General features: G+C 40.9%; 1 protein-coding gene across 1 annotated transcript; it reads left to right on the top strand.

The window, feature by feature from the left end:
• Positions 1–1131: 1131 nt before the first annotated feature.
• On the top strand, positions 1132–19731 carry sacs (sacsin molecular chaperone). Its single transcript, XM_084717172.1, has 5 exons — positions 1132–1162; positions 1484–1630; positions 2324–3809; positions 4109–4200; positions 6726–19731. The coding sequence occupies exons 1-5, from the start codon at positions 1147–1149 to the stop codon at positions 18275–18277; spliced, it is 13293 nt and encodes a 4430-aa protein (XP_084573298.1). The 5' UTR covers positions 1132–1146; the 3' UTR covers positions 18278–19731.
• The last annotated feature ends 437 nt before the right edge of the window (positions 19732–20168 follow it).

Raw genomic sequence — 20168 nt, forward strand, 5'->3', positions numbered from 1 at the left:
AGTTTTTTCATCTTTTCCAATATTTTTCAGAATAATACTTTCTGACACAGTAGAGGGCAGTTAGTTACAGTACACTGTTAAGACTTAAGCAGTTACTTTGATTAATTGAAGAACTTCGTATTGAATTTTGTTTTTGTTGAGTTAATGCCTGATTTGTTTGATAAGATTTCTGCGCTTTCACAAGACATTTTCTCTATGACAGACCACATAATTCAAATTAATTTTATTTCCTCAATAAGACACAGTTTTTTGTATATTAAATTATGTTTTATCTCCATATCAACCCCTCCTAGCTGGATGACAATGTGCAGATCAGGTCCTTGGTGCCTGCTGGAAGCCCAGAGGTGCCTGTCACACTGGAGGGAAGAGGCCTTAAAGGGGGAGGTAGGCTTGAAACCGTCACATCTCAGCAAAATAACCAATTTTTTCTATACTAAGGCTTACGTAGCTTGGCTTTTGCAGGGCGGTTTGGACAGACAACGCCACCGCTTGTCGAATTTCTGAAAGATATTCTGAGGAGGTATCCTGAAGGTGGACAGATTCTAAAAGTAAGTGCCAGACCACATTATTATTTCACATTTTTCACAGATATTAAATGCATTTATTGCTTTGTGGGTCATGATCTGATACAGTTCCCTCAAACAGGAAAAAAACCCATTTTATTCTTGTCTCTGCTTTAGTTGTTGTGCTACTAGGCTGTTGTGGTTGAGATTTCTCCTGGGCAAAGGCTACAGTCTGTGACACACATGTCATGGGATTTGGAGTGCCAAACACGTCAAGCTTGCACAAAAACAAAGGGCATAGTTCTGTTTTGGCTTAACTTCGCTGGCATCAGCTATATTACCATACATGGTAACAACTTTGTGGGGGTAAATGGGTGAAGTCCCACAGGGCCATCCATTCTAATAATGTGCTCATTTTCCTGTAAAGCTTTTTACATAAAAGCATCCACCAAATAAGCTGATGTCATCATGCACATCACATTTCTTTAAACCATAATAAAGGGCGGGATACCTTTAATGTGCGTATTTGTTGTGTTTAATTTTAAAGGAGTTGATTCAAAATGCTGAGGATGCTGGAGCCACAGAAGTCAAGTTCATGTACGATGAGACAGAGTATGGAGTGGAGTCACTGTGGTCACCTGACATGGCTCAGCATCAAGGTGGGTAGTTACAGTAAACAAGTAAGAACGGCAGGATAGCCCAGTGATCAGTGATATTTCTTCTTTAATTGGAGGGCATAAGTTCAAGCCCTTTTGTTGGCAAGAATCCACCCCGCTTAAGTACCATTAAGCAGGTGTTCAGTAGCTGATCCCCTTCTCTGACCTCTGAAGAACAGAGAATAACCCTATAACAAATAACATTTGTCACAGGGATTATTAAAATAATACACTATTAGATTGTACCTTTACTGTAGATGTATTTTTAGATTGTCTTAACTTGTTTATGCTGACCGGGTTTTACTGTAACTCATTGTATTGCAGGTACGGCGTTGTATGTGTACAATGATGCTGTGTTCACTGTGGAAGACTGGAATGGGATTCAGGAAATTGCAAGAAGCAGGAAGAGAGAGGACCCTTTGAAAGTTGGACGATTTGGGATTGGCTTCAATTCTGTGTACCATGTTACAGGTGAAGACTGTCTTGAAATTCTAGTTATAATTTCTGCTGACAAATGCTTATTTACAGCCCAACTTGTTTCCTCATATGTAATCGGTGTTTAGAAACTTCAAATAACCTGTGTAAAGAATTTCCCTGCCAAAACATTTAATGTATAATTCTGTGAATGTGTGCTTATTCATTATTTACGACACCAGTTAGGTAAAATTTCTATTAAGATGCATTGCAAATTAGTAATTTAAAGTGTACATCAGAGTCAAATCAGAGGAAATTCTCCTCAGAAATCCTACTGATGATATATAATTACATAAGATATTTAAAAGCGAAGGACTTATTTAAAAAATATTTTTAATTTTAAAGTAATGTAAGGCTGCAACTAATGATTATTTTCATTATCAATTAATCTTTTTATTTCTTCAGTTAAATTTGTGCTCAAGATACAAGAGTTCCTGCAAAAGTCCAAGATGACATCTTCAAATGTCTTTTTTATTCAGAAACAGTTACAATGATAAAACATGCAAAAACAGCTATTTTCATCCTTGTACTGGAAAAGCTGGAAGTAGGGTATTTGGCATTTTTGGTTGTCAGATTGCTTGAAATAACAATGAAACACTGGAGCTCTATCCTATATTTATTACAGTTTATAAATAACAACATGTTTAAGTTTTAGTTTACAGTTTTTGTGTTTTTCTTCTCAATGTTTAGATGTTCCCAGTATATTCAGTGGAGACCAGATTGCCATGCTGGACCCTCATCAGACCCTGTTTGGAGTGCATGAGTCTGGACAGTGCTGGAACTTGAAGACAGACATTAAGGAGATCACAGAACTCGCTGACCAGTTTGCTCCCTACATCGGGATGTTTGGGAGTTCCAAGAAAACCATCAAGGATGGCAGCTTTCCTGGAACATTGTTCCGTTTTCCACTCCGCCTGAAACCCTCACAGCTCAGTGGCAACATTTACAACAAAGAAAAGGTTTTGGAGCTCTTTGAGTCTTTCAAAGCAGATGCAGACACAGTGCTCCTCTTCCTCAAGAGTGTTCAGAAGATCTCCTTGCATGTGCGTGAGTCTGATGGTACAGAACGCATGTTGTTTCAGGTTACAGCAACAGAGAATACTGATGACAAATTGGAAAGACCAAATGCACTGAAGACACTGGGTCAGGCTATAGACAGCTACAGCAACGGTGTTCCCAGTTCTACCATCACATGCGTCACTTACCAGGTCAACATAGAGACTCAGGACGAAACAGCTAAAGAGACTCAGAGGACAACATGGCTGGTTTGTAATGGAGTTGGGGGCAGAGGAATGTGTGCTGAGTTAGACTCTCTGGCAGATGATTTGAAGTTCATGCCTATCATTGGTATTGCCCTGCCGCTTACTCTGATGAACAAAGACGACAAAGGTGCCACATCTGGTTTCTCAGGACGAGCTTTTTGCTTTCTTCCTCTTCCCCCTGGAGAGGAGAGTGAGACAGGGCTTCCAGTTCATGTCAGTGGCTTCTTCGGCCTCACAGACAATCGTAGGAGTATCAAGTGGCGGGAAGTGGACCAGTGGAGGGATCCAGCTGCTTTGTGGAATGAGCTGCTTATAATCACTGTCATCCCGAGGGCTTACTTCATGCTCATCACCGAGGCTATCAAAAGGGTACAGACAAAAAAGGACCAAGACTTTCCATTGTCCCCTGCTGGGACCTATGGGGCCTGGCCAGACCCTAAGCAGGTCAAGTCCCGCTGGAAACCCATCCTTCAGCCGCTGTTTCATGACCTGCTGCAGGAGCAAGTAATCTATTCCCTCAGTGAGAGCTGGATCCAGGTGGACCAGGCTGTGTTCTCAGAGCTGAACACAGACGATGACATTTCAGAGACTGTGATCAACTACCTCCAAAGCTCAGGAATGCAGGTGGCAAAGGTGCCTATTGCCGTGGACTTTGTCTTGGCTGCCTACGTGACTGAGTCCACTGAAGTAAAGAAGGTGACTCCATCTTTGTTGCGACAGGTGATCAGAAAGTACAAACACAAAGGTCCCTCACAGGAGAAGCTGCTGCTGCTGGAGTTTGCGCTTAGTGATGGCAATTACAGTGACCTGATTGGACTGGAGCTCCTGCCACTGCAAGATGAGACATTTACAGCGTTTTCATCTTCTGTCAGTGAAAAGGATGCAATTTACATTGCATCTGAAGAATACCCAAGGTAGAGATAAAGTGAAATAGTGTATTTCCATTGCACTGAGTAACCAAACTGTTTTATGTATGTCTTATGTCTAATGCAAACAATTCCTGTCTAGATTACCTGAAACCTTTAGTCTCCCCTTAATGTACAATTTATCTTGGAATTCAAAAATGAATTTAACAGGATCACTACAGAATGTTTTTTTTTTAACTGAAAAGAACTGGACTGTGTACAGAAATTATTCAACATTAAAACACATGTAAACATAGAATTATATTTGTAAAATTTCTCACTTTTGTTCTCTTATTCTTTGTCCTAAGGTCTCTGTATCCCGGACTTGAGGGTCGATTCATATTGGAGGACATTAAACCTTCAGTACTGGACAGTTTGAAGAAAGCAGCCAAAAGCAGAGGTAATGTAACATATTTGCAGTAATATACATGTAATCTCTTCCACATAAATACCTACATATGTAAATATCCTTGGCACTAAACAGTGACTAGAAGACTTTCATATTGTAAAATATTTTGACCAGTTTATATGTAATCCTAACAATATCTATCTTGATTAATATTAAAGTATGAAAACTATGAAATGTATCTAAAACTGAAACAGACCAAAAAAAAAAAAAACTCACTGTCACTGCGATGTATTGTGTGATTGAAGCCATGTTGTAGAAATGCTGGCTCACCATACTCTCCGGCAGTGCCAGCAGGGCATTAAATCTGGTGCAGCTGATAGATAATTTAGGAGGACAGAAAGTGAAAGAGAGACTAAGCATGCTGATTCATGGAAGAGTTGTTTTTGTGCCACACATTCCACTCGATCCACAAGATCAGATCCTGAGTGCATTGACTGCCATACTCAACCACAATTATGGCAAGAAGGCAGAGAGCCAGGCAAACGAAATATGCTAAGTAAAATATTTTTCCACTAAAACCAAAATGAAAGACACAGAATATTTCAATTTATTGTCACTACAAAAATATGGATTGTGGATTGGAATTTGTTTTTGTTTTTTTAAAAGTGTAGCACCTCAGTGTAACTCTCATTTTGCAAAGTCATGTACGTAAGGTCTACAGAAGGTAAACTTACAGTAGCATCCTGTATCTGTTATAAATCTTTACTCTACTGCCCACTCTGGCTCCAACCCTGTGGATGATGTTAGAGTACCAGTTTGGAGTTACTCAGATCCTTTAACTTACTCTTCACAATGACATTTTTTCCAAACTGTGCATTCAGATGAGACAGGCAGAAACAATTCGTCATTATATGCTAATGCTCGGATTTCAGTGAAACACAGCTACCATTAAAGGGATAGTTCTCCCAAAAATGAAAATGAGTCATTATGTACTCACCCTCATGCTGATTGAAGGTCAGGTTTAGTTTTTTAGTCCACAAAACACTGCTGGAGTTTCACAGGAAAACTGTTCCCAAACAATGGAAGTGAATAGTGACCAGTTTTCAAATGTAAAAAACAAAAAACAGAAAATACCTCTATACTGCTCATCTGGTGTAATCCATGTCTCCTACAAACCCAATGCCAAGTTGACTTAAAAAATTGTCATTTACACCATGTTTTTAGCCAGAATCTTCACTGTAGATCCTTGCACACTGTCTGAACTGGGTGTGTGTTGTGGCGGTGTGTAAACAGCATGTTGAGACTTTAGAAGACTTGGATTATACCAGATGAACAGTGTGGAGGCATTTTATGTCTTTTCTCCAATTGTTTTTTACATTTGAAAACTGGTCACCATTCATTCAATTGGTTGGGAGATTCTATAACACTGTTTTCCTGTGAACCTCCAACAGTGTTTTGCAGACTGACAAAATAAACCCTCAATCAGCGTGAGTGAGTAGGCAATGACTGAGTTTTCATGTTTGGGTGAACTATCCCTTTAAGGTTATTTTTTTCATGTATGAAAGTTTTTTTTTAATTCAAATAAAAGAGAGGAATAGAGTAACATTCATCCCAGACCTCTAAAAAATTGTCACTTGAATTACAGTGCAACAGTATCTATGGGGCTGCTCAGGTAGGTATTTCAAAGCGTGTGTACCCTTTCGCTATTAACATAAACTAACGCATGACTGTAAGTGAGCACCATGGTAACTACAGTTAGCAAACTGTCATGGAGATGAGCAAAATGAATAAGAAAAATTAACAACTCACACATGTAGTTTATGCCTTGTAAATAAAACACATTAACTTAATCAGTGTTTCAACTAATTTTATACAGGGTTCCTGCAGTGTTTCACAGTGTACTTTGTGGCTTGCAGTGTTTTGGGCTAATAGTCACTAGTCTGTTTCCAAAATGGTTTCTGTCACACTGAAATGATAAGAATGTGTTAAGGATTGACAGGATTTTAGTATAAATATAATAAACTGTGTGTGTGTGTGTGTGTGTGTGTGTGTGTGTGTGTGTGTGTGTGTGTGTGTGTGTGTGTTCAAAACATGGCTTGTCCGAGTGTGATTGCATCGTTTACATCAGCGATGCTGCAATATTGTTGCATCATGGTTGCAAGTCTTAAATATTAAGTGTGCATATACTGATTATTTATAATTTAACAGGGTTTTTGTTTTTGGGTTTTGGTTTTTGACAAGAATGAATAAAGATGAATCTGTTTGTATAGCATTGTTCCCTAATTTATTTAGAAATTGTATTTAGTTGATTGTTAGAGTTTGAGCATTTGTAGAATGGTTTTATGGTTTTATGTTGATATCTGAAAAAGAGAACTGACAGTGAAGCCTGTAGGGCTTTGTCATACCTCAGTGAGTGAAAGAGAATTGTGTCTGAGTGTGAGAAAATAACAGCTTTCATCTTCAGACTACTGCATCTTCCAATAGCAAGAACTAACCTAACTTTGTTCTGATAGTTAACCTTTAGCATTTTTATAATAATGACAGGCTAATTAAGTTTTTCTCTGTTATTTGAACAGGAAGACCCTGTACTCAGATACAAGTGCTGAATCCTGAACGATCAGCTCGACTCATCAAGGATATCCTATCTACAGCCTGGCCAACCAGAGACTTCATTGTCCAGTGGGAACCTGGAAACGGAGAGTTGAAGCATCCTACAGTTTCATGGCTGAAGACGATTTGGAAGCATCTCTACATACATTTTGCTGATGACCTAAGTACCTTTGAAGACATGCCTTTGATCCCACTTGTGCCACTTGAGGAAAGCATGGACATAGTTAAGCTTCTGCGTCTCAAAACCCCTTCCCCCATAATTCTAGTGGATGAGGAAGAGGCACCGCTTTCTGAAAACCTTGTTGACATCATTGAAAAGCTTGGAGGGGTAGTGATAAAAAAGATGGATTCATGTTTGCAGCACCCTCTACTAAAGAATTACATCCATCCCTCCTCTCCTGGTATGCTTCTGCAAATTATGGATAGATTGTCGACACAACGACTGTCCAGCCAAGTCTCGTCTTTCTCAGTCAAAGAGAAGATTGAGCTCAGAAATTTTCTTGCAGGTCTGTCTGACATTACAGAGAGAGAAAAGCATACCTTACTTGAGCTGTCCATCTTTGAGAAAGTGGGGACCTGCTCTGAAGGCACCTCAGCATTTACATCACTCAGAGGAGCTAGAGCTTTACATCATAGAGCTAAGTATCCACCAAATGTGAAATTATCTATAAATCTTGTGGGCTGCTGTGACGAGGAATCAATTCGCCTCATCAAGATGCTAAATGTAGAACAAATGAAAACGACAGAATGTTTGAAGGTGATCATTCAGGATATTGAGAGGGGGTTCTACTCAACTGATGAGATGGCCCAAATCATGCTTTGGGCACTTAAACATCTGGCATTTCTGAAAAATGAAAATTCATCTGTGATTGGATGGCTTTCTGCTCTTAAATTTATTCAGCTGCCTTGTGGAAAGTCAGTCAAAGCCTCTGATCTTTTTGATCCTGAGCTGGAAATTCTACAGAATCTCTTCTACATGGAAGAGAAAACCAGGTTTCCCACAAGTACATTCACATCTTCCCCTGATATTCTTCACTCACTCAGACAACTGGGACTAAGAAATGAAGTACAGCTAAGTGAAAAAGATGCACTCAAAGTGGCAAAGAAAATAGAGGAGTTACAAAGCAGCAAGGAACCTGAGTGGGACTTAATAATCAAAAAGGCAAAAACACTCCTGCAAATACTTAACAGACAAACCAAGCTGGTAAAGTCAGCTGATGCCCAGACATCATTGTTAAAGCTGAAATGGGTACCTGTCTGCAAAGAAAGACCTCTAACTTACCCTAAATCCCTTGCTTGGGTTGGAGATACTCTAAATATTTGCTCTTTGTCTGAGATGTGTGACATATCCCATGCAGTGCTTGTGGGATCTGCAGTAGCTCTGGTTGAACACACATCTGCAGGTATGAAGAAGGCACTGAAAATAACTGTAGAGCCACAGGTGGATCAAGTATTGCAGCACCTGAAAGCAGTGAATGACTGGCATAAATCTCAAGCATTTACCACAGAGGACTGGTATCAATTCCAGCAGATATTGTTTGAGATTTACGGTTTCATGCAGGCTCATCTTGAGGACGCTAGAGAAGCAATGAAATCACTGCCTTTTGATTGGGTGTGGACAGGGAAGACATTCTCATCACCTGGACAGACAGTCCTAAAGCCCCTCCCTGATCTTGACCTGCAGCCTTACCTGTACTCCTTGCCAAAGACAATTAGGAAGTTTCATAAGCTCTTCAAGTTTTGTGGTTCAGTTGAAGAGGTTGTCCCAAGCCATGTTTTTGAAGTCATCAGCACCATCCGACAAAGATGTGAAGAAGAGATGACCAAAGAGGAAAGCAAACATGACATCCTGCTTTTGATTAACATCCTGAGATGGCTGTACAACAGTCAGATAACTGTAGATACTAACATGCATGTTCCAATACTTTGTTACAAGGACCCAAGCAAATTAGCAATGAAGCCCATTCATGAATGCACCTACTGTGACATCAAGGTTGACGATTTGAATGACTTGCTTGAAGATGCATCAGAGCCCATTATATTAGTCCATGATGACATCCCCATGAAAACCGCAGAGTGGCTGAAGGTGCCATGTTTGAGTACAAGGTTGATAAACCCAGAGAACCTTGGCTTTGAACAGTCAGGCCAGCGAGAACCTTTAACCGTGAGAATAAAGAACATCTTGGAGGAATATCCATCTGTGGCAGACATTTTTAAAGAACTCCTTCAGAATGCAGATGATGCAAGTGCAACAGAGTGCAGTTTCCTCATTGACATGAGAAAAAACGCTGACATTCGAGAGAATCTCCTCGACCCTGGCATGGTTGTTTGTCATGGGCCCTCCTTGTGGTCTTTCAACAACGCTGTGTTCTCAGACACAGACTTTCTGAACATCACAAGGTTGGGTGGATCAGTGAAGAGATGTGAGGCAGACAAAGTCGGAAAGTTTGGCTTGGGCTTCAACTCAGTTTATCACGTCACTGATATCCCCATCATCATGAGCAGGGAGTTCATGATCATGTTTGATCCAAACATCAATCACATCAGCAAGCACATAAGAGACAAGTCTAACCCAGGGATCAAAATCAACTGGAGCAAACAACAGAAAAGACTGAGAAAATTCCCCAACCAGTTCAAACCCTTCATTAATGTCTTCAATTGCCAACTTCCTCTAGCTCAGGACTCCCCATACAAATACAATGGTACGCTGTTTAGACTCCCATTCAGAACAGAGCAGGAAGCCTCCCTAAGTGAAATCAGCAGTCTGTACTACAACACCACGGACATCTATTCCCTGGTTGATGAGTTCAGCATCTGTGGCCATCGGTTCATTTTGTTTACTCAGCATGTTGGAAGTATGGTCTTAAAATACCTGAAGTACGAGGAACCAAATCCAGCGGGGGCACAAGACGTCGTCACCATCAACAAAAGTGTGTGGTCATCCAAAGCCTCATATGGACCTCTGAGTATCTTAAAATCTGCAGCAAAGGTTATGAAGAAAGTAGCAAGCACCAACAGGGTACCTGCTGATGTTCCCAAGTCTGGCTGCATCATACGTGTTTTGGTGGAGGAGTTTCATAATGTGTTCAAGCGCATTGTCGATCTCCACTCACCACTATTCAGAGGTTCAGAGGAAGACCCTAACCAGTACTTTGAGATGGCTGCCAAAGGTGTGCAGACAAGAAGACTCACAGATGAAATGCCCCAGAAGGCAGTTGAGGTCACCAACTGGCTCATTTGCTCATGCATGGATGTAACTGAAGCACTCAAGTTTTCCCTCAGTGATAGTGGAAAAAGACTTGGACTAGTGCCTTGTGGAGGAGTGGCTATTCTGCTCTCAGAGGAGGAGAATCGCAAATGGACAGTGAAGATAAATGTCACACCAATTGGAGAGGTGTTTTGTTACTTACCTCTCAGAATCAAAACAGGCCTACCAGTCCATATTAATGGCTGTTTTGCTGTGACATCCAACCGCAAAGAGATATGGAAGACTGACACCAAAGGACAGTGGAATTCTGTGTTCATGAGACATGTCATTGTTCAGGCCTATTTAGCAGCACTCACAATGCTACGTTCAATGGCTGAAAGTGGAGAACTGCTCAACTACAGCTATTATGCAGCATGGCCAGATCCAAGTCAGGTGCATGATGACTTCACACTGATCAGCCAGGGTGTCTACCAAGAAATAGCCAAAGGAGGTGACAGTGACCATGCAAAGGTCTTCTCAGATGGCAAAACCTGGGTGTCAATCAAATATGTAAGATTTCTTGATGATGCCTTACTCTGTAGGCCAGACATTGGTCCTGCTGCCTTCAAGATATTCTTGAAATACCTCAAGAAGAGTGGTTCACAAAACCTATGTGCTGTTGAACTACCTGACTGGGTGAAGGAGGGATTTGATGATGCTGGATGTAAAGGGAAGTTGATGGAAAACACTGTGACAGAGAAGCAGTTCTTTTCAGATGTGTTTTTCCCTCACATCCAGGAAATCGACAAAGAGCTTCGAGATCCACTGATGCATTATGTCTTGAATGAAAAACTTGAAGATTTTGCATCAATCCTGAGGGTTACTCCTTGCATCCCATGCTCTGGCCCCAATAAGGAACTGGTTTTACCTTCCAGACTAATTCACCCAGAGGGAAGAGTTGCAAAACTCTACAACACTGATGATGGAAGATTTCCTGAAGGGACTTCGAAAGACTACCTAAACCCTGTGTGTTTAGTGAAGCTGGTGCAACTAGGCATGGTTAAAGATGATCTGTCATGGGGGGATCTGATTGAACGTGCTGAATCTGTTATTGGTCTTAATGAAAATGATCACACAGCTGCATGCTTTCGTAGCAGTATACTTATCAGTCTCATCGATGAGAAACTGAAGATGAGAGATTCAGGAGCAACTGAGCTGTTAGAAAAGCTACAGGACATCAAGTTCCTTCCATTTCTGACAAGACCTGCAGGCTTCTCACTGCCATGGCATGGAAACAACTTTTCCCCAACAACAATGTTCTCTGCTAGAGAAGTCTTCACAACTGAACATCAGGACACAGTGTGTCTGATGAAGCCAATCCTGAATGAAAATTCGCCATCTTTCAAAGGTTGTGGTGCAATGTCACTGGCTGTGAAAGACTGTCTTGGTCTAATAAGGAAGCCCTCAGTTGGACTGGTTATCAGTCAACTCAAGAAACTGTCTCAATCATTCGATGGTGTCACGCTGTATCAAGAAAACATAACAAATGCCTGTTACAAGTTTCTTCATGAAGAAATGCTACAAGATGAGAATGCAAAAGGAGAAATAACTGAGGAACTGAAAGCATTCAGTTCCATCTTGGTGGAGAATACATATGTCAATCCCTCCAAAGTTGCATTCCACCTGAATTTTGATGCAGCTCCACATCTTTATCAGCTCCCTAACAAATACAGAAACAGCTGTCGTGAGCTCTTTGAAAATGTTGGGGTACAGCCCAATTTCACAGTTGAGGATTTCTCAGCAGTTCTTGAAACTGTGAAGCAAGAATGTGGGCGAAGGGCACTTACTGAAGAGAACTTCCAGTTGTGTCGCAGAATTATTAGTGAAGGAATTTGGAGTTTGATACGAGACAAGAACCAAGAATACTGCCAAGCAAATTATGGTGGGATTCTGTTACCTGACTCCAATCTGACACTGCAGCCATCAAAATCATTATGCTACAATGACTGCCCTTGGATCAAAGTCAGAGACTCTTCTGTGAAATACTGTCACGGGGATATTCCAAGAGAGGTTGCTGTAAAATTAGGAGCAGTCCCAAAACGTCACAAAGCCTTGGAGAGGTATGCTTCTAATGTCTGCTTCACTCCACTTGGGAGTGAGTTTGGACAGAAGGAAAAACTCACAAGCAGAATTAAAAGCATTCTCAATGCTTATCCATCAGAGAAGGAAATGCTTAAAGAGCTTCTTCAAAATGCAGATGATGCCAAAGCCACTGAAATTTACTTTGTTTTTGATTCAAGGACACACCCTACGGACAGGATATTTGATGATAAATGGATCCCAATGCAAGGCCCTGCCCTCTGTGTATACAACAACCAGCCTTTCACAGAAGATGATATCAGAGGTATACAGAACCTTGGAAGGGGAACAAAAGAAGCCAATCCAGGCAAAACTGGTCAGTATGGCATAGGATTCAACTCTGTCTATCACATCACTGATTGTCCGTCCTTCATCTCAAACAATGACATTCTGTGCATCTTTGATCCACATGCACAGTATGCACCTGGGGCAACATCTGTGAGTCCTGGAAGAATGTTTAGAGACTTGGATTCTGACTTCAGATCACAGTTTTCAGATGTTCTAAATCTTTACTTAGGAGCTCATTTTAAGTTAGAGCGCAGCACAATGTTCAGATTCCCCATCCGCTCTACAGAGATGGCAAAGACATCAGAGATCAGTTCTGTCCCTGCATCAGACAGAATGGTGCAAAACCTTTTGGATAAGCTAAAAACCGATGGTGCAGAGCTTCTGATGTTCCTCAACCACATGGAGAAAATATCAATCTGTGAAATTGATCATGCATCTGGAGAACTTAAAGTGCTCTATTCTGTGACAGCCAAAATAACAGATGGTGATCGGCTAAAACGCAAACAGTTTCATGCCTCAGTCATTGATAGTGTGACCAAAAAGAAGCAGCTCACTGCAATCCCAGTCCAACAGATAACCTACACCATGGACATAGAGGACACTGATGGTAATTTAACCACATGGATGATCTGCAACCGATCTGGCTTCCCTAACATTGAAAAAGTCTCAAAAGGTGTGATCTCAGCTCACAAAAATGAAGACATAACTCTGTTTCCACGTGGAGGGGTAGCTGCATGTGTAAGCCACAATTACAAAAAGCCCCACAGAGCCTTCTGCTTTTTGCCCCTTTCACTAGAAACTGGCTTACCTTTTCATGTCAATGGGCATTTTGCACTAGACTCTGCTAGAAGAAATCTATGGAGAGATGACAATGGAGTGGGGGTAAGGAGTGATTGGAATAACAACTTGATGACATCACTAATAGCCCCTGCTTGTGTGGAACTGCTGATACAGCTTAAGCGTCGATACTTCCCAGGTCCCGATCCCACCATGACTGTACTACAAGGAACACCGCTTCATGTTGTTAAAGATACATTGCGGAAATATCTGTTCTTCTTCCCAGTCAACAGACTTGATATACAGCCAGATTGGTACTGCCTGGTTAAAGCAGTGTACAACTGTATCCATGCTGATCTGAAGCGCCTGCTTCCTGTAGTCAGAGCAGCACACAGTGACAACTCTGACATGCACTCTGTCATCTACATTTCATGGGTGAATACATCCACTGCAAACAAAGGCAGAGCCTTTTTTGATAACCTGCTACAAGATGAACTTCAGCACTTGAAAAACACAGAGTACAACATCACCTCAAGGAAGTCTGTGGCTGAAAATGTCTACAGGTTGAAAACCTTACTTATGGACATTGGTTTCAACCTGATTCACAGCTGTGATGAGACGGCAAATCTTTACTTCTGTTTGGAAGATGCAGGGATACCAGTCAATTATGTGACACCAGAGGATGTCCGCAACTTCATTCACACTTTCTCATCACCAGACACATCTTGCCATGTTGGAAAACTCCCCTGCCGCCTCCAACAGTCAAACTACAAGCTAGTTCATAACTTGAAGCTTCTAGTTGACTACTGCTTCAAAGATGTAGAAGGGGATGAAGTCAGAATTGATGGTTTGCCTCTGTTGATAACAATGGACAACATGCTCCAGGTGTTTGATTCCAAGAGACCAAAGTTCCTGACACCACACCATGAACTAGTCTCATCAAGGAAAGAAATGTTCATGAATACATTGTACATCAAGTACAGCAACATCCTTTTAAAGGAAGGAGTTGCGAAGATCTTTGACATTAGTTGCTTTGGTGAGCTACTGGGGTCTGTTCTTCCAAGAGAGTATCGAACTAGGATTCCTGTTAAGTGGAGAGACACCTTTGCAAGTGAATCTTGGCTGAAGAATGTGTGGAACTTCATCGGTGAGAATATCGCCATTAAGGAGGATCAGGTGGACATCAAACCCAATTTCGACACAGTGCTTGACATTCTGAAAGACTGGGCTTTGCTACCTGGAATCAAATTCATGGCACGAGAAAAGATAGTTGTCCCTGAGCATGATGTGCTTTTACCTCTGAGTTTGATAAACATAGCCATATTTCCACATGGCCAAAATGACAAAGTCTTTCATACTCTAATGAAAGCAGGGTGCATTCAGCTTGCAGTGAACAAAATCTGTGTCAAAGAGAATCCTATCTTGCCTTTTCTGGCACAACACACAGCAAACATTGAAAATCCATCAAGTGTTCTGAAAGCTGTAGAGTACATGATTCAAACATCTGCATTCAAAGCAGCAAACCTGACTGACAAGGACTTTGAGGCTCTTCTGTTGTATTTCAACTGCAACCTAGCTAACCTCACACAACAGGATGCACAAAGCCTAAAACTCCTCCCATGCTTTAAATCAGTTAGTGGGAGATACATCAGCATTGCAAACTATGGGGCAAACTATGTCCTTGCAAAAAATATTCCCACTGCAGACATCGACAAATGGGCTCACACAGCCTCCTTTGCCTTTCTTGCTGATAATCCACAGCTGAAAGAGCTGTACACTTTCCTTGGCTGCATGCCAATTGATGACTTAGAAATCTACCTTCAACATCTCCTGCCAAAGTTTGAGAGTCTGTCCTATGATGCAAAGGTTGAACACATTGTCTATTTGAAGGAAAGACTTTCATCAATGGAAGAACCATGTGAGATGAGGGACCAGCTCTATGAGAAATTGGAGGGAATGTTGTTCATCTATGACTACTCAAACCGACTCAGGCCAGCCAAGTTTTTCTATGATGAGACAGTGAAGGTGTTTGAAGTTATGCTACCTGCAAAGTCATTCATACCAAGTGAGTTTTTTAAGAAAATCGAGCAAGTGTCAAAACCCAAGAATGGGACATTGTTGCTGACCTCATGGATAACCTTTCTTAGAAATATTGGCCTCAAGCATGAAGTGTCACAACAGCAAGTTCTTCAGTTTGCAAAGGAAGTCAGCATCAAATCCCAAACAGAGAGCTGGACCAAAGAAAAAGTGCAAACCATTGTTGATGTTCTCTTAAACCACATTTTCAAAGAGAGGATGGACCTGTTCCAGGGTACTTTTCTCAAAGAGCTCTCAATGATTCCATTCTTGTGTCCTGAGAGAGCCCCCAAAGAACTCATCAAGCTTCATTCACAGTTTCAAGAGATGAGTGGCACACTTCCTCTGATTCGCTTCAGTGGATCTCAGGTAAATCCAAAATTCAAACAAACAGACATCATTCACTTGCTTTGGACATCTTGCCCAATTCTACCTGAGAAAGCTACACCATCAAGCATAAAGGACCAGGAGGGGAGCACCCTCACTGGACAGGAACAACTTGACCAAGTTCTGAACATGTTAGGCGTCAACTTGGACCCACTGTTGGAGAAAGTCATAAGCAACTGCAAGAACGTCTGCAACATATCAAATCCAGATGATGAAATGGTGAAAACCAGGAACAAAGTTTTAAGGTCCACCTACGAGTTCCTCAATGCAGATAAAAGAGATTTCCGCTACCAGCTCCGTGGAGTGGCTTTTGTCATGGTTGAAGATGGCTGGAAATTGCTGAAGCCTGAAGAGGTTGTCATTAATTTGGACAATGAATCAGACTTTAAACCCTACTTGTACAAATTACCTCTAGAACTTGGTACCTTTCATCAGCTGTTCAAACTTCTTGGCACAGAGGACATTGTGTCAACCAAACAGTATGTTGAAGTGCTGTGGCGAATATACAGAAGTTCAGAGGGCAAGCAGCTTGACCCCAATGAAATGAGAACTGTGAAAAGGGTTGTTTCAGGATTGTTCAAGTCTCTCCATAATGATCCAGTGGAAATCCGCAAAGACCTTGAGACTCTCAGAGATTTGACATTTTATCTGCCAAGTCATGATGGTAGATTAGCAAAATCCAGTAGCTTGGTGTTTGATGATGCTCCACATTACAAGAGCAGAATTCAGGGTAATGTTGGAGTTCAGATGCTTGTGGACATGAGCCAGTGCTATCTGGGCAAAGATCATGCCTTCCACACAAAGCTAATCATGCTACTTCCACAGAAACTAAGGCCTAGACTGTTGAGTAGTATTCTTGAAGAGCAACTGGATGAGGATTCTCCAAAAATGTGCCAGTTTGGAGCTCTTTGCTCACTGCAAGGTCGCCTTCAGCTGTTGCTGTCTTCAGAGCAGTTTATTACAGGACTAATCAGAATAATGAAACATGAGAATGACAATGCATACCTGGTGAATGAAGAAAAAGCCATACGTCTCTGCAAAGCTCTTTGTGAAGGATTGAAAGTCTCTTGTTTTGAGAAACTCCAGACAACACTAAGAGTGAAAGGATGTAGCCCCATCCCACACAGCCGCAGCGAAACACTTGCCTTCCTCAAGAGGTATGGAACAGCTGTGATTCACCTCTACATCCAGCATTCAGACAGCAAAGACATTAATTTTCTCTTAGCACTGGCAATGACACTGAAATCAGCTACAGACAATTTGATTTCTGACACATCCTATCTGATTGCTATGCTAGGCTGTAATGACATCTACAGAATCACAGAGAAGCTGGACAACCTTGGGGTTAAGTATGACTCAACAGAGCCTTCACAACTTGAACTACCCCTTCCTGGAACCCCCATACCAGCTGAGATACATCACACACTCCTAATGGATCCCATGAATGTATTTTATCCAGGAGAATATGTCGGTTACCTCGTAGACTCTGAGGGTGGAGACATGTATGGGTCCTACCAGCCTACCTATACATATGCCATCATTGTTCAAGAAGTTGAAAGAGAAGAGGAGGAAAACACTAATTTTCTTGGAAAATGCTTCCAGATTGATATTGGTTACAGTGAGTACAAAATAGTCAGTTCGCTTGACTTGTACAAATTCTCAAGACAAGATGAAGGTACCCATGTGCGAGACACCAGTGCCCCATCAACTCCCACAAGCCCAAACAGTTGTTCCTCTGGTCTGAGAATGGTGCCTCCTCTTTTTGCTGGAAAGGAAAACCTCAGACCCCCCTCTCAAAAACAGTCTCCAAAAAAGATCAAGCTTAATGCATTGCCTGAGATTCTTAAAGAAGTGACCTTAGTAGTTGAACAAGCTTGGAAGCTTCCTGAGACAGAGAGAAAAAAGATAATCCGCCGATTGTATCTCAAGTGGCATCCAGACAAAAATGCAGAGAATCTGGACATCGCCACAGAAGTCTTTAAGCACTTACAGAACGAGATCAACAGGATGGAGAAACAATCTTTGGCTGATCAGCAAAATACAGACAGAGCTTCTAGGAGATCCTACTCCACATCATCATCCCGCTTCCAGTCAGAGAAGTTCTCTTTTCAAAGGTTTTATTCATCATGGAACCAAGAAGCGACAAATCACAAGTCAGAAAGGCACCAGTTCAGGGAACAACGTTCAAGCTATGCAGGTTCGTCAAGCTCTCACCGTTTTTTTGTGCCACCAACTTTTAAGACAGTTGGAAACCCCGTGGAAGCCCGCAGGTGGCTGAGACAAGCAAGAGCAAATTACTCTGCTGCTCGGAATGATCTTCATAAAAATGCCAATGAGTGGGTTTGTTTCAAATGCTACCTGGCCACAAAGCTTGCACTGATAGCTGCTGACTACGCAGTCCGAGGAAAGTCAGACAAAGATGTGAAACCAACTGCCCTGGCTCAGAAAGTTGAGGAGTACAGCTCCCAGTTAACAGGCCTTGCCAATGACGTTCAGATTCTGGAAGGATATGGTGTGGACAGCCTGAGAACTCGTTATCCTGATCTCCTGCCATTTCCACAGATTCCCAATGACAGATACACGTCTGAGGTGGCAATGAGAGTGATGGAATGTACCGCACGAATTATCATAAAGCTTGAAACCTTTGTGCAGCAAAAAATATAATACTGTTGTTAAAGATGACAATGACACTACAGTATGCATAGATCCTCTGTGGAATAGAGGACACCCGTGGCTGTGTGCAATACAGATCATGTATATCAATTTGAATAAAACTGAAGTATCCAGCTGGCAGCTTATGGTACATATGCAGTTTCTACCTGTGATGGGGGTGCTGTGGCCCATGCACAGTAAATAAATGTATGGCTCCCATAACCTATTAGGCTGTCTCAATATAGATTTGCTGTAATATGTGAAAAAATTCTGCATATGCTGTACATACAAATGCCTCAGCAATATGTTTTGTTTACCAAAGTTCCCACATGAATATTTGCTCTGAGTTAGATTTAAAAAAAAATGCTGCTTTTTTTACTTTATCTTTTATAAAAAAAAATTATAAATCTATATATTTTCATGCTACAGAAAACCAGTTAAGTGTATTGAAAGGATGCGCTTATAATGAAGAAATTAGATAAAGTCTAAATGTCAAAAACTGCAAATACTGTCATGCAAGGTGTCCTTTTTGCAAGATCTCAGCAAGTCAAGGAAATTACAATCATGTTTGTAAATTTTTCTTTTTTGTATTTTTATTGTTGATTTCATATCATTTCTGTAAACATTGTAAATTTTCTGTAACATAGCCAGTCACTTGTTTATGAACAAAGCACTTTTTTGAAACTCCTCCTCATGTACTCGCACTTGCACTTGTAGAGTGCTTGTGTCACCCCCGCAACTTGGGAAAATCCAACTGTGAATGCAAAACCCTTTATGTTACTTTATAGATTTTTTTTTCATTGGAGATACGTTTTGTTAAAGCTGTGTTAAACTTTTGTTTTGCTCTGTACATGAACATTAGGTGACTGTTTTGCATCATTGCCTGTTCATATAAACCATGTGTACTCTGGGGCCCTACAGACAGAAAGTCTGCTTTGTTAACTAAAGTTTTGAAGAGGACAGTGACAATTGTAGCTCAGCTTTAGCTTAAACTAGTCATCCAAATGTATCTTTTTACAGTGATGGCTGGTTTGGGAATACTCAGTAGGACAGTCTGATAAATTAAAGAGCCATATGTATATGCTATAATTTGGGCACAACATTAACATGTTAACTTTTGCCAGCATTAAACCATGTTCACACATTTTTGGTAATTTTAACTTTTCTGGTTTAAGGAACATAGAACAGCACCAAACTGTGGTGCTCAGGTGTTTTTACTGTATTACTGGCTTTATTTTACTGTTGATGTTGTTGACAGACTACACACACTGACCACATATTGTAAATGTCATTTTGAAACATAATTTAAAATGTGCTTCTTGGTATCTGTTGTCTTATTACACCTCAAGCTTGAGGTGACTCAACCAAGGTTGTCTCTGTGAGAAAAAATGTGGAGAACCTTGTGTATCATACATGTTGATGTACACTGTGCCATAGGAAGGCCTAATAAATCCCCCTTAAATAAACTCTGTGTGTGTTTTTGATTCTAGGTTTATTAAGGAAGGTAATTTAAAAAGGGATGTTACCGAACTGTCTATGATTTAAACTATTTCAGCAATATTTTGTATTGCATCAGTTTTTAATAATTTAATGTGATGTAAAACAGTAAAACAACCTATTTGTTCTCTTAAGTGGAGAAAAATTGAGGTATTGACATGGGATTGTCACAGATGGCAGGAGTGGCTCCAATATTTTGTTTTAGAGATAAAATTTAGTTGTGGAATAATGTCTTAGAGTTCACTCATCTAAAATGCAATCTGATTTTCCAATATAACATTTTTTCATTGAAGTCTGAACAATCTTAATAAATCACTTGACGTGAGGAATGTTGAATTCTGAGTCAGATCTCATAATGATACAAATCATCTCAAGAGCGTATGGTGGATGTCATGACCAGGCTAGT

The sequence above is a fragment of the Lutjanus erythropterus genome, chromosome 4, assembly GCF_056507025.1.
Source record: "Lutjanus erythropterus isolate fLutEry1 chromosome 4, fLutEry1.hap2, whole genome shotgun sequence".
NCBI classification, from domain to species: domain Eukaryota; kingdom Metazoa; phylum Chordata; class Actinopteri; order Lutjaniformes; family Lutjanidae; genus Lutjanus; species Lutjanus erythropterus.

Bases quoted from the DNA above. Each gene is read 5' to 3' on its own strand.
- sacs (XM_084717172.1), top strand. The intron at 1,631-2,323 runs GTGAAGACTGTC...CTCAATGTTTAG, and splicing joins TTCTGTGTACCATGTTACAG to ATGTTCCCAGTATATTCAGT. The intron at 3,810-4,108 runs GTAGAGATAAAG...CTTTGTCCTAAG, and splicing joins GCATCTGAAGAATACCCAAG to GTCTCTGTATCCCGGACTTG.